The sequence below is a fragment of the Rhopilema esculentum genome, chromosome 6 (assembly GCF_057945365.1).
Source record: "Rhopilema esculentum isolate cy_ngs chromosome 6, ASM5794536v1, whole genome shotgun sequence".
Taxonomy (NCBI): domain Eukaryota; kingdom Metazoa; phylum Cnidaria; class Scyphozoa; order Rhizostomeae; family Rhizostomatidae; genus Rhopilema; species Rhopilema esculentum.
Window position 1 is genome coordinate 4721805 of NC_142820.1, and position 12024 is coordinate 4733828.

A 12024-nucleotide genomic window follows, 5' to 3' on the forward strand; every position below is an offset into this window, starting at 1 on the left:
GAATAAGGCACTACAGGCAAAATTTCGAAAGAATCTCTCTTATGTTTGCAAAAAGCCGGTCTCAAGTGCAAATCTTATGAAAAGGGTACTTTGCCCCCTTTAGCTCTACTATCAAAGGGCAAGAGGGGAAGTTGCCCTCTGTGCACCCCTATGCCCAGTGGCGGTTTCAGGGACTGCGGGGCCTTGGGCCAAAAACATCTGCGGGGCCCTTGTTCTTTTACAATTTCCATCTTTTTTTAGGTGTGAGGCCCCTTTTGGCTATCATAAGCGCGGGGCCTTGGGCCATGGCCCCTTGGACTCCCCTTCAGTAGCGGCGCCACGGGGGGGACTGGGGAGGACACCCCAGTTCTCAGGAGAATCGATTTTGTAGTTCGTCTAAATTCGATTAGAAAATATTGGGTAATATTTTGACACCGTACTTTTTGTGATGTCATCCTAAGATTTTCAAACTGCCAATTTTCAAACAAAAGTTAGTCATAGGCGTTCCCTTCGAATAAAATTGGCGTTTTCTGTTGGTAAAAGGGCATTTTCTGGTTGTTAAAAGGGCGTGGCTTAAATTCTTTTGGTTTGTCCCCCCCCCCCCCCAGAGCTTAGTGGCTGGCGCCGCCATTGCCCCCCTTATAACCGCCACTGCCTGTGCCACTTCTACGGCGCCCCTGTCTACTGTTTTTAAAATGCAGCGAAATTCAATATAGTCGGATACCTGAAGTCAATGGAATGCAAATCTGATAAAGCTACAGAAGACGTTGCAAAAACCCAAAGTTACATGTTGACTGGTGATAACAAACGTTGGGCAGTTTTTAAATTCAGCAAAGTTTCCGCAAAAGCAAAATTCAGGTACAGATTTAAGCATGTTGCCCGATTCCTTCCTAGAGCCTTAGAGATCGCTATCATTTCCCTTTTTTATATAAGCGAAAGCTTAATCCCCCGCAAAATGAGTTGCGATAAGAAAGGTTAGTCATTTATTACTAAATCAGGAGTTGCAGAATCGCTTGTAAAAAGTTAGTATACATTTTATGATCACGGTGGATGTGCAATACATATATGGTCTTGTTCTACTGCAAGAAGGCAAACGGACCTCTGACGACATGGGACCAGGGGACATTTACCTCTATTTTTGCAAGGCAATAGCGCTTTTTTGTAAAATCGTTTGTTATAAGTCTTTTATTTGCCTTCCCCCCTATCTCCCTACTGCCAACTTGCGTTGGATCCCCTGGTTCATATTCAAGAATGCACATTGCGTTTAACAATATCACGAAACTGTTAAGCAGCCCAAAATTTTCAATACTCCAATTACATCATTCAATGGTGAGCAAGTTTAGAATTGTCGAAACGTGTTTATTATGAGCTTTCATATCCAATGAAATTAAATTTTGAAAACAAAACTGAGGTTTCGAAAGGTAATTTTTCCCCTGTATCGACCTAGAAAGAAAGTAGTAGTATATTGCGAAGGAGCGCGCGGAAGTGGCGGTAATGATTTCGCGCAGTCATCACCTGCTTGAAAGTTGTCCCATGTTTAAAGTCGAAAACACCGAGTTATGTTAAGCAGCGTTTTAATGACTCGTGGAAAGCAGCCATGTCTGATCAGGAGATTGGAACTTTGATTCACCAGGGAACTCTCATCAAATCACCTCCAGAAAGCAAAAGCAAAGACCTGAGCAGGGTAAGGTTACACTGTACACTCTTGTCAACATTGAAATTTTAGGCCATTTTGGCTTCCAAACATTACGCCGAAAATGTCCTCACATTGGCCATTTGACAAGGTGTACCGCTGTTTATACCTTGTAAGATCAGAAGTTTTATTTGGCTTTCTTTTGTCAAATTTCTTGGTCTCCTTCCTTGAACAGTAACGTTTGATTGACACGGTACTCGTGTTTCCGTATTTATATATAAACCCTTTGAAGGGAAACACAATGCAATATACCAACCCCTGTTTACAAAAGAGCCACTTTTAGATAAAACGAATGTTATAAAAATGAAAATTATGTTATTTGTGTGTTATTTACGTAATAACGCTGGATGCTATTTGGCTTGTGAATGAAGGGAAGGATATTAATACTTTATCTGGTAAATCTGTTAGTAGCATTGAGAGGGTATTGACTAAGTAAAACACGTAAAAGGGTGAGATTAGTTGTGAAGTTGTATGGTCCATGAAAATATTATATTGCAATATTGACCTATAATAGGTATTAAGTACCTAGACTGCAAAATATTGTGATTCTTTATACAAGATCTTGAGAGTGCAATGAATAAAGTGGGCATTGGTGCAAATGTGATGGAACTGAATATCAGCATGTGTTTTTACTGACAACATTGCCCCTCAGCATTTGGCCCTTCATTGATGTCCTATGGTTGTAGTAACTATCGTTTTATTATTCTGGATACTTTGCAGACTGGCTCAATACTGAAGCAATATAGACGGTCAGTTAAATCACTCTATCAATAACATACATAAAAACAACTCACTTTCAAAAAAGATTCTGTTTGCAGATTATGACCAATTTTAACAAGATCTCTGGTGTGCCAACAGCCCTGAACCTCAAATGTGGGATGGCAAAAAATTCCTGAAAATGCCATTTTTCCAGATTTAAACTTAATGTATCTAGTTTTAAGCTGCACCCCAAATGCCTCCAGTGATGTACCTAGACAATATAGCTTGGGGGGGGGGTTTGTTTACAGAAAAAAGTGGCCAACTATACTTTTTTGATTAATTGGGTTATTTTTGTAACAGCGACTTCTCCCGTCATCGCATTTTTTGCAGTTAACTTTTTGCTTGTTGGGTGGTTTTTGTAATAATAGGCAAAAACTTTGATCTATCTGGAAAAGGATAGTTAAATAAGCGAAAGGTACATTTGTAGCAATTAGAACCTTTCAATCTTAAGAAAACAGTTACAGAAAAGTCAAAGAAATCTCTAGGAATTGTAGATTGGGGAATATCATAAAACAGCAGGTCCCTTCTAGCAATAGAAACAAAACTACCCCTCAAAGAGAACAGGGTACTCTGTCTTGCAGATCAAAAACGACAACCAAAACATGGAATTCCACTATCCAGTGGCATTTACTGAAAAACCCAGATTGGGGGAAAACTATAACTGCGACATGTTTCACATTATTGGCAAAGCCTTATTATCGTTCCATCTAGCAGTTTGTCAATCTATCTACTATATAAACATGACAGACCGCTCTTGTGTAGACAGAAGGAGTTAGTTTTCACCTTAGGACTTCATTGGTAACATTTTCAATAGGAAAGCGGAACTGATTGGCCAACCTCAACAGTCATGTGCTCGCATTTTCTGATTGGCCTATTTCGACCCAAAACTGGGTATTTTAGCGTAAAGTTTTTCATCTATGTTCTGACGTTTTATACTCTGAAGAGTGCTAGACGAAAGTTTGTTTCAAAATTTGTTTTTCAAAGCCATTTTCAAATTCTGTACAACAAAAAGATTGTTTGGCAAGATAATTGTTGTTTTTGTGTTATGCCAGCTTTACATGAAACTGAAAGAGTCTGTTCTTTCAAATACTTCAAGTAAAGGTGGTGCCTAAGTCACAGTTAAAGCAAATACAAATTGAAAGAAGTAAAACAGCATAGTCCTGACTGAGGCTATTAAAGGCAACCGACGGATATTAAAGGGGCTAAAGTCATCTGTCGATTGTCTTTAAAGTACATTCTATGTGTTACTGATTTAGCACGCCTCAGCAAATGAGGGGAGCGATTCAAAGCTCACCTTTCAAAATACAAACGACCAGGCCTATAAAATGGATTTTGGGTGGAGGAGAATCCAAGGCATTATTTTCAGGCTTTCTTTTATCAAAATGTCCCTTAGTTTCGTCTTTTGTAATGTTAACACATAATAGGAAAGGGCTTGAAGGTTTTAAATAGCCTTTTTAATGTAGCTCATAAAGAAAAATATTCTGAGATGTTGAGAATAACCAAAATAAGATTGGGAGGAAAACTAAATGAAGCGATTTTGTGCAGTTGGAACATTACTCTATCAAATCTTATCTTAAAATTTTGTGTGATAAAGTAATAAAGTAAAGTTTTGTTTAAGCCAAGGAAAATACAAAACTTCATCACTTTTTGTTGGCATCAAGTTATTCTGGATCTTTTTCTCCATCTATTTCCTAAACAAGCTGTTACTCTCCGTACAACTTAGACAATGACCAATTTCTTCGATCAAATTCTCATGTTCAGTTCTATTTATGTTTTCTATGGCTAGGACATAGTAACCAAGCTAGAAATAAGGGCATATTTAAGGGAATACTAGGCACAATTACATACAGAATGGTAGGCTACATTTCTTTCCACTTTTGTTCAAAACTTTTTATTTTACGTTGCAGAAAAATGGGGAGCCATGATGCCCCCCCCCCAAATCGGCACATCCCTGAATGCGTCCATGACTGTTTCTGGGGTGTGCCATTACAATGATCTGTAAACTCGAAAATATATGGTTTATTATCAAAGCAAGAATTTCTGCTGTACTTGATTTTGTTTTCTCATTTTTGTTTTGACTATTATGATTAATTGGCCTCAGAATGTTATTATATTTCAACATTTAAGGGTTCGTCGTGGAAGCTTTTAAGATAAGTTCTACATAATGTCATAAAGAACCTAGTTTTTAATTTTGTAACTCTTATCCTGGCAATTTCACAGTGCATGAATGAATGCATTAAATAGAGTAAAGTCACATTGAATTACAACTTCAAATATCTATTTGCAAAATGCCAATTAAAGTGGCCTCTGACAAATAACTATTGAGGGAACTCTTTGTCTTGGAACTTGTAACTGACCAGCAATAATATTCATAGTAACATCTGTTAAAATTGTCCAAAAATGTTTCCATTATTACACTCTTCAGAAACTTCCGGTTTAGAGTTTGAATATCCTATGAACTTTCAATAGATGATGTTTGGATAGATGAAATTCATTTTCATATTAAGTGGAGGTTTCTATTTATTTGTTTTGAATATATTTTTCGGAAATTATTTGATTGAAATGGGTAACTTCTAAGTTGATTGTGAAATGAAAAAATACCTGAAATTGTAAAAGCCCAAAGAGCAGATTGCTGCCTGTGTATTGAAAGTGATATTTATACTTTTGGAACAAAGAACTAAGTGTATATCTTATTCCATGTAACAATGAACTCAGTAGTTTAACTATATAGGGCACTGGGTTCGATAAATCTTGCAGTTTTTTACCCTTGCATTATTATCATACACTTTGCAGCTTTCACGCCATGCCATTCGCCCTGCATGATGCAGATCATCAAACAGGGTTTTTAGAATTGTGAATGTTAAGGACAAGTTTTTGAAAATGCCCTTTCTTAGATACACCCTCTTTGATATTTGTGGCCGCTTTTTCTGAGACATGGTGCCCCTTGGTACCAACATGGTGACATTAACTAGTTTGGAAATCTGCAAACAATCTTTTTGTGGTACAAAACTTGAAAATGGCTTTGCAAAAAGCAAACAGTTGAGTAAACTAAAGGCAACATTCTGAATAGGCAAGCGGCACTGATTGGTCAACCTCAACAGTAATGTGCTTGCCTGTCTGATTGGCCTATTTCGATCAACAACTGGTTATTTCCTAGCGTAGAATTTTCGATCGTTGTTCTGACGTTTTAAACTCTGAAGAGCGTCAGACGAAAAGCTTTAGGTTAATCAATGTTTGCTTTTTTCAAAGCCATTTTCAAGTTTGAAAATCTTTTTTTAAGATAATGTTTGAGTTATTTTTCCTGTGGTTGTTAGCATTTCTTCCACTTTTATTGAATCAGATATTTCGTTATTATTGTTAACTTGAGAAATCCATATTTTTTTTAGTTCTGGAAGCTAGCTTGAAGATTATGTTTAATTTGCAAATTTGATGAATGTAAAGAGGTAATATGTATATTTCCATGTTTTGCAGTGGAGAAAAAGATACTTCAAATTGTGGTCGAGCAAAAAATTGGAATATTTCAAACATGGAAAAAGTGAGAAGCCACTAAAAAAGCCAATTGACCTAAGCAGATGTAAGAGTATAGATGGAGGATTACGGAATAAAAAATGGGACTATATATTTTGTATCAATACTGATTACAGAAAGTATTATTTGGTTGCAAAAACTCATCAATCCATGAATGACTGGATAGAGAAAATTTGTGAAATTTGTGGATTTTCAGAGCAAGGTAAACTGTTTTGTAATCATATTGATAAATTATATTGCTTCCTTATATTGCTGATTTTGTTTAATTGTGCTGATCCACGAAATAGCCGAGATTTAGCGTCCAAAATAACCTAGAATTACTGTCCAACCGTAACCCTACCCCCTTGCTTGGTATTGGTCCGCATCCCCCGGGTTTATGAAAATCCCAAGAAAGGGTTTATTTTGGAAAGGAAAGAGAATATCCCATGGCCCTGCTTGATGCTGATTATCTCAATGCTTCATTCTCCGCGCAATATGAGCAAGATGTCTTTCATGTGTTTGTTCACGATTATATTAGAACTCGCTATTTCGTTGATTCCAAATCAGTTAGGTCATTTACAATTATGGAAATTGATAAAACATTACTCATTCTCAAGCGCCCACTGATGGTTGCACGATATCATTTAAACATAATGGTGTCGAACCATGGTTTGGAAAGTACGGTGGTTTGAAGTATCTATCCACTGGTTATTTGTGGGTTTTCTTTGTCGAACCTTATTGAACCCAATAGATTCAACTCATATCTTGCAGTACTGTAGCTCACGGATCGTGTGTTATTCAACTCTACTTTCAGTTTTTTAGAAACCGATAGCTATCGTTATTTGTTTTTCTTTTTTATAGAGCTCTTTAGGGAGAATCCAAGGAATTTCTAATTCAACTGATATTACTAGATGGCCAAGACTGTTTGCTAAGAATCATTTATGGTTTGAGCACGTGATCATTTTGATAGTTTCGAATATATTGGGTTACTGTAAATGTACGTCTTCGGAGCGACTTCGTTAGTTGTCAAACAAGCGAAAGTCTTCAAATGAGCGAATAACACCTCTTCCTTTCTGGAGAATAAGAGCATTCGTAAAAATGACCAAGTCTAATATTATTTGCCCGTAAGAAATTCAGGGCGAGGGATTGACTCAAGTTTTCCAATTTCGTGTAGGTTTGATATTTAGTATTGTGTTTAATTATTTTGTTACTTACGGTCAATTGATCACGTTTTAAAACAAAATATGAATAGATACAAAAAAGGATCACCGATATAAAGGGTAAAAACATTTATTAAAAATTAAACAGCATAATTCTGCTATCAGATTTCACTTGACTATTTCAGTTTTACATCCAAAATAATCATAGAGTCGAAGCAAACCTAAAAACGGCAATTTTTATGTTTTTGAGATAAAAAATTTTGAACAGTCATGAAAACGAAAAAAGGTTATAGTTGAAATTTGTTTAAGATTGTTTTTAATAAGAGTTTGTCTATTTTAGTTGGTATGTCTCCAATCGAGTCTTCTCCTACATCAATGTCCTTTATTGATTCACCTTTAATTGAAAAGAGGAGATTTGCTGCTGATGGGCCAACAGAGGGAAGTGCTTTGTCATTAGGTAGTCAAGATATAACAGGGGCTGTCCCTATTGACGTGCTAAGCTATGACAAGGAACTTCCTCCGTTACCAGACAGCTCAAGTAGCTCCGATTTTGACTCAAGAGAAGACGACACCAATTCACCTCAACCAACTTTTGGCTCGCCTTTTGGAATTCATGTTAAACAGTCAAAGTCCGACAGCCCATGTGGATCCTGCTATGACATGGTACCTAAGCCACGCCTCGCCCCTGAAGGCCTCCCGTTACGCAGTAGCCCTCCAGAATCGAGATTATTTACTGCAACAGAAAGCGCGTTAAAGAACATGACAATTAAGGATGAGTCCTATGTTGATATGAAAGCGGACAACGGAAATCAAGATACACTAACTCATAACCATGTAAACGGTGTACGGTCCCAGCAAAGTAGCTATGATACGGTGCCAGCACCTAGACCCATTGTTCAAGCTAATTTCAGCAATTACGATCTCGTGCCGAATCCGAGACAAAAATCTGACGAATATATTAGTTGTGACATTAGCGAACGTGATTTCAAGGGCGATGGTGCGGAGGATCGAGAAACTGCGCCCCCCGTCCCTGACCAGACTTATAATGGCTTTGATACGCTTCCAAATGAAAGGCGGTTGCTTCAAAAACCAACGAGATCTAGTGAATGGGGTACGACCAAGCATGGACAGCTGTCGATGCCAGTGACTGGTGACGAAATATACGATGTACCTCCAACTGGAGGTTCTCTTTCACAGATGATATATGACACACCACCAGCGTTCAAATCTGCCAGAGAATATGAAGCTCAGAGTTGTGGGGATTCTATTTACGACACTCCGCCAACTGTTGAAACTCAGGATGACCCCCCTTTCCAATCTCCAAACGGACTTCAGAACAGGGGGTACCTCAGCGATTCCCTTTATGACATTCCCCCTCCATTTAAAGATAGGGAACAGACTGATGATTCAATTTATGATATTCCCCCAAAGAGTCAAGAAGAGAATGAAGATTCAATTTATGATACCCCACCAAAGAGTCAAGAGCCGGATGTCCAGGATAGCCTTTATGACCTGCCGCCCAAAAGTGGGATCTCCAACGAAGTCGGTGGGTATTTCCATGCATTTTCTTATTTTCATTCAGTTTTCTATATTGCCCCGTGGCTTATCGTGCCAATTTTTCGAAATAAAGATTTATATGCAAGTGGGGGAGGTGGGAACCCAGGAAAGCCAGAGCTTGAACAATTAACCTTCATTTTATGCCAAGTTAGTTGCAAACAACAATGATTAGTTTTAATTTGATCTAAGATCCCCCAGCGTTGTAGGCAGAAAATTGAATCATATTTTTGAACTGCATTATTGGTTTAACAAATTTTTGATGATATTTTCGAGGTTTCATCGTTATTTCTGTCGTTGTTTTTCTTGCGCTCACGGCTTTCTTTGATTACCCCGATGTTTGAAACTTCGAGAAGACCTGCCGCAACACTGATTAAACTCCGATAAACATATTTCCTTTTCCCCTTTCGATCTTTTTATTTTCATTTCATTTTAATCTGCGACTATGTATTTTTCTGAAAACATTTCAAAATGAAATATAACTATGATTCGTATTCGATATAAATTCAAAACAAAAGTTTCTTATACAGCTTTCCATACTCATCACCAAAATATTGCTAAACTCTTTCGATGAAGTGACATCAGTTTGCCTAATAATTATAATAAAATAATATTATAACAAATGTAGCTATTAATGATTATTTTTCCTTTACAGAGCCTATTTCTTCCCCGGCTGATTTGTTTAACTTTGGCTTCAACGTGCCCCCAAAAGTTGACAGGTCTTTGAAACATTCATCAACTGGCGGTTTGGAGATGAACAGAAGCATACCTCCTCCTGTGGATAGAAAGACACGCCCTGTTCTCACTGCATCTGTGCCCACCTTTCCTTCCGAGGTCGAGGAAAGTCATTCAGCAGGCACTTCTTCTGACCTTCGGTCGAATATGCAGTTGGATAGCGACTCTATATATGACTGCCCACCTCGATCGGTAAGTAATTGTGTAGGTAGTCGAAACATAACTGGAGTCGTAGGTAAGATTCCCTCCGTAGATAAAATCTGTTCCACAGTTAGTGTTTTTTCATAGATAATATTTTCTTTGTGTAGTTTTCCTATGCACCTTGAATTGGCAATTTAAGTTTGTGGTGACTAAAACTTGCCATTGCCAACCCATAATATTTCATGCAAAATCTCTTTGCACTTGTCGGTTTGAGATCATTCTGAATTGGAGCGAAGACTTTTCGTTTTCATAACTTTCTGGAAAGTGTCTATAAGGAACCAACCACCAGGAAGAAGGGACTAAAAAACCATTTTTTAAGCTGAGGAAATTATCTTTCCGCGCACGAATCCTTGGAAGAGCAGTACTGGTTTCATAATTGTTAATTTGGTCATATTATCTTCTATATATTGTAATTAGGACTAGTTCTTCATTTTTGTAACTGAATGGATGTCGTAAATAAATAATATGAATTAAATGAAATTAAATTGTTAGTACTTTTGTAAGCCATCTTTGAACCTGTTAAGTGCCCCCAAATAATTACTGAACTGTGTTTGTTATCAATATTTAAAATTAATTTGATGTATACCCATCCAACAGGCTTTGGGTGTACTGCCAAGCAACATAGAGCGGAAGAGTGCAAATAGACCATCGCTGCAAAATAGCTCTACGAACTACTCATCTGTCGACCCAAGATTGACTGCAGCTATTCAGAATGTAAGACGTTGAATCCGAGTGGTCTTAATATATTAATTAAAAAAGATATACCATTTATGTTCTTGAAAGAATAGGGTTCGTCTTTAAAGTCTGCTCTAAGTCGTCGAAATATTGAAATCGAAACTGCCATGGTATCAGCATTTAGTGTTATGGGCCGGGGTGAGTGGGCTGGCTATTTCTCTTTAAGGCTTGTCTTTTGGACGTGTTTGGACATCAAACTTCAATATTTTATCATTTTAGAAGCTTTGCTTAACAAGGTAATGTAATATAAAAATGTTGAGATCGGTGTTCATTGCCCTAATGCATAATATAGAAATAAGTGGTAACCTTTAAAGTATCAAGAAAGTGCTCAATGTTCCAAAAGTGGACGCTAGTTTCTATATATCGATATCCTGTCCCATCTCAATTGATCCTAGAATAAAATGCAAGTACCAGTGAGCTTTCTAACGAAAAGGTTGTGTGCCTCTTTACGTCATAGATTATTTCACTTCGTCTTTACAACAATTTTTGCTGTACCACGAAATATTGTTCGGTAGAAAATTCCACTGTAGTTGATAATATGTTAATATTTTCTTTATCGTATAAGATTTAATAGAATTTTATCGTTGAATGTTTGCAGTTTTGTAAATTAAAATTTTAGATTGTCGATTCTTGTGTTAACACCATATCATTATGTTTTTACTTTTTGCAAAATTGTTATCTTTAATTCTATTTATTCAAGATCCAATTTCACCTTTTCTTATCAGATCACCTATTGTATAACTGATCAAAGGAGCTTCCTTGGCGCCCAATTAACCCCAAGATATTGTTGAGGCTCATTAACCGGAGATATTGTCACAATTTGCTATTTTTGGAGTAAAAAGGCCACTATCGTGGAATATTTTCCGGCAGAAGTAAGCTGGATGTGCCTATCATACTGAGTTGAAATTTCAGTTTCATTTTCTGGACATCGGCATTTTTCTCTTGCCCACTCCCCCTTTGTTCTAGGCCACCGGCTAAGGAAAAAGCACCCCTGATTATTTGCTTTTTCAGTCCTTCTAAAATCTAAGTGTTGCTAATCAATTGATATTTGGGATTCAAAACCCTTCTTGATCGCGAACAAATGATAGCGTTGGAATTAAATTATCGACTTAGTCTAGCTCTAGCTATCCATGATAAGTTTAGAAGGACCATATCATACTCAGCTTCAAAATCGTGAATAGTTTTTCTGTCAAATATTTGAATATTTTACATTTTTGATTTTAGTATTTATTGATTGTTAATGGATACTGTCAGTGAAATCAAAGTCGCTGTATTTGCCAGAGTAATAGAGAGTTATGAAGGACTACATCTCTCACTAATGTAGTAAAATTTTCTCTAATATGCATCTTATTTTGTAAAAATACCTCTAACTTAGATTATAAGATTATAACATGTTTGGAGAATTTCATATTAGTCTTCTTCTTTTCATTGCATCCTGCACAGGTTTTAAATTCTTTGCTTCTGGTGCCGTGGCCCGGGTAATTTAAGTCGTCTTGTTATGACGATTCAAGTTAGTACTCCATGTGTCACAGTTCCTTTTTTCTACACATACTGAGCACAATTATGCAACTTCGAAGTCCAAAATCTTTCCAGTCCCAACGGACAATTGTGTTCTTCAAAGGCATAATTGTACTTTTTGTCACTGCTCAGATTTACACTTATGACTGTTGGTCACCATTGTAAGTCTTTTCCATGTGAAGA

At 37.1% G+C, this 12024-nt stretch overlaps 1 protein-coding gene across 1 annotated transcript; it reads left to right on the plus strand.

The window, feature by feature from the left end:
• The first annotated feature begins 1435 nt into the window (after positions 1-1435).
• LOC135686645 (uncharacterized) lies at positions 1436-11731 on the plus strand. Its single transcript, XM_065202919.2, has 5 exons — positions 1436-1663; positions 5903-6161; positions 7439-8644; positions 9308-9579; positions 10186-11731. The coding sequence occupies exons 1-5, from the start codon at positions 1577-1579 to the stop codon at positions 10312-10314; spliced, it is 1953 nt and encodes a 650-aa protein (XP_065058991.2). The 5' UTR covers positions 1436-1576; the 3' UTR covers positions 10315-11731.
• Positions 11732-12024: the final 293 nt, after the last annotated feature.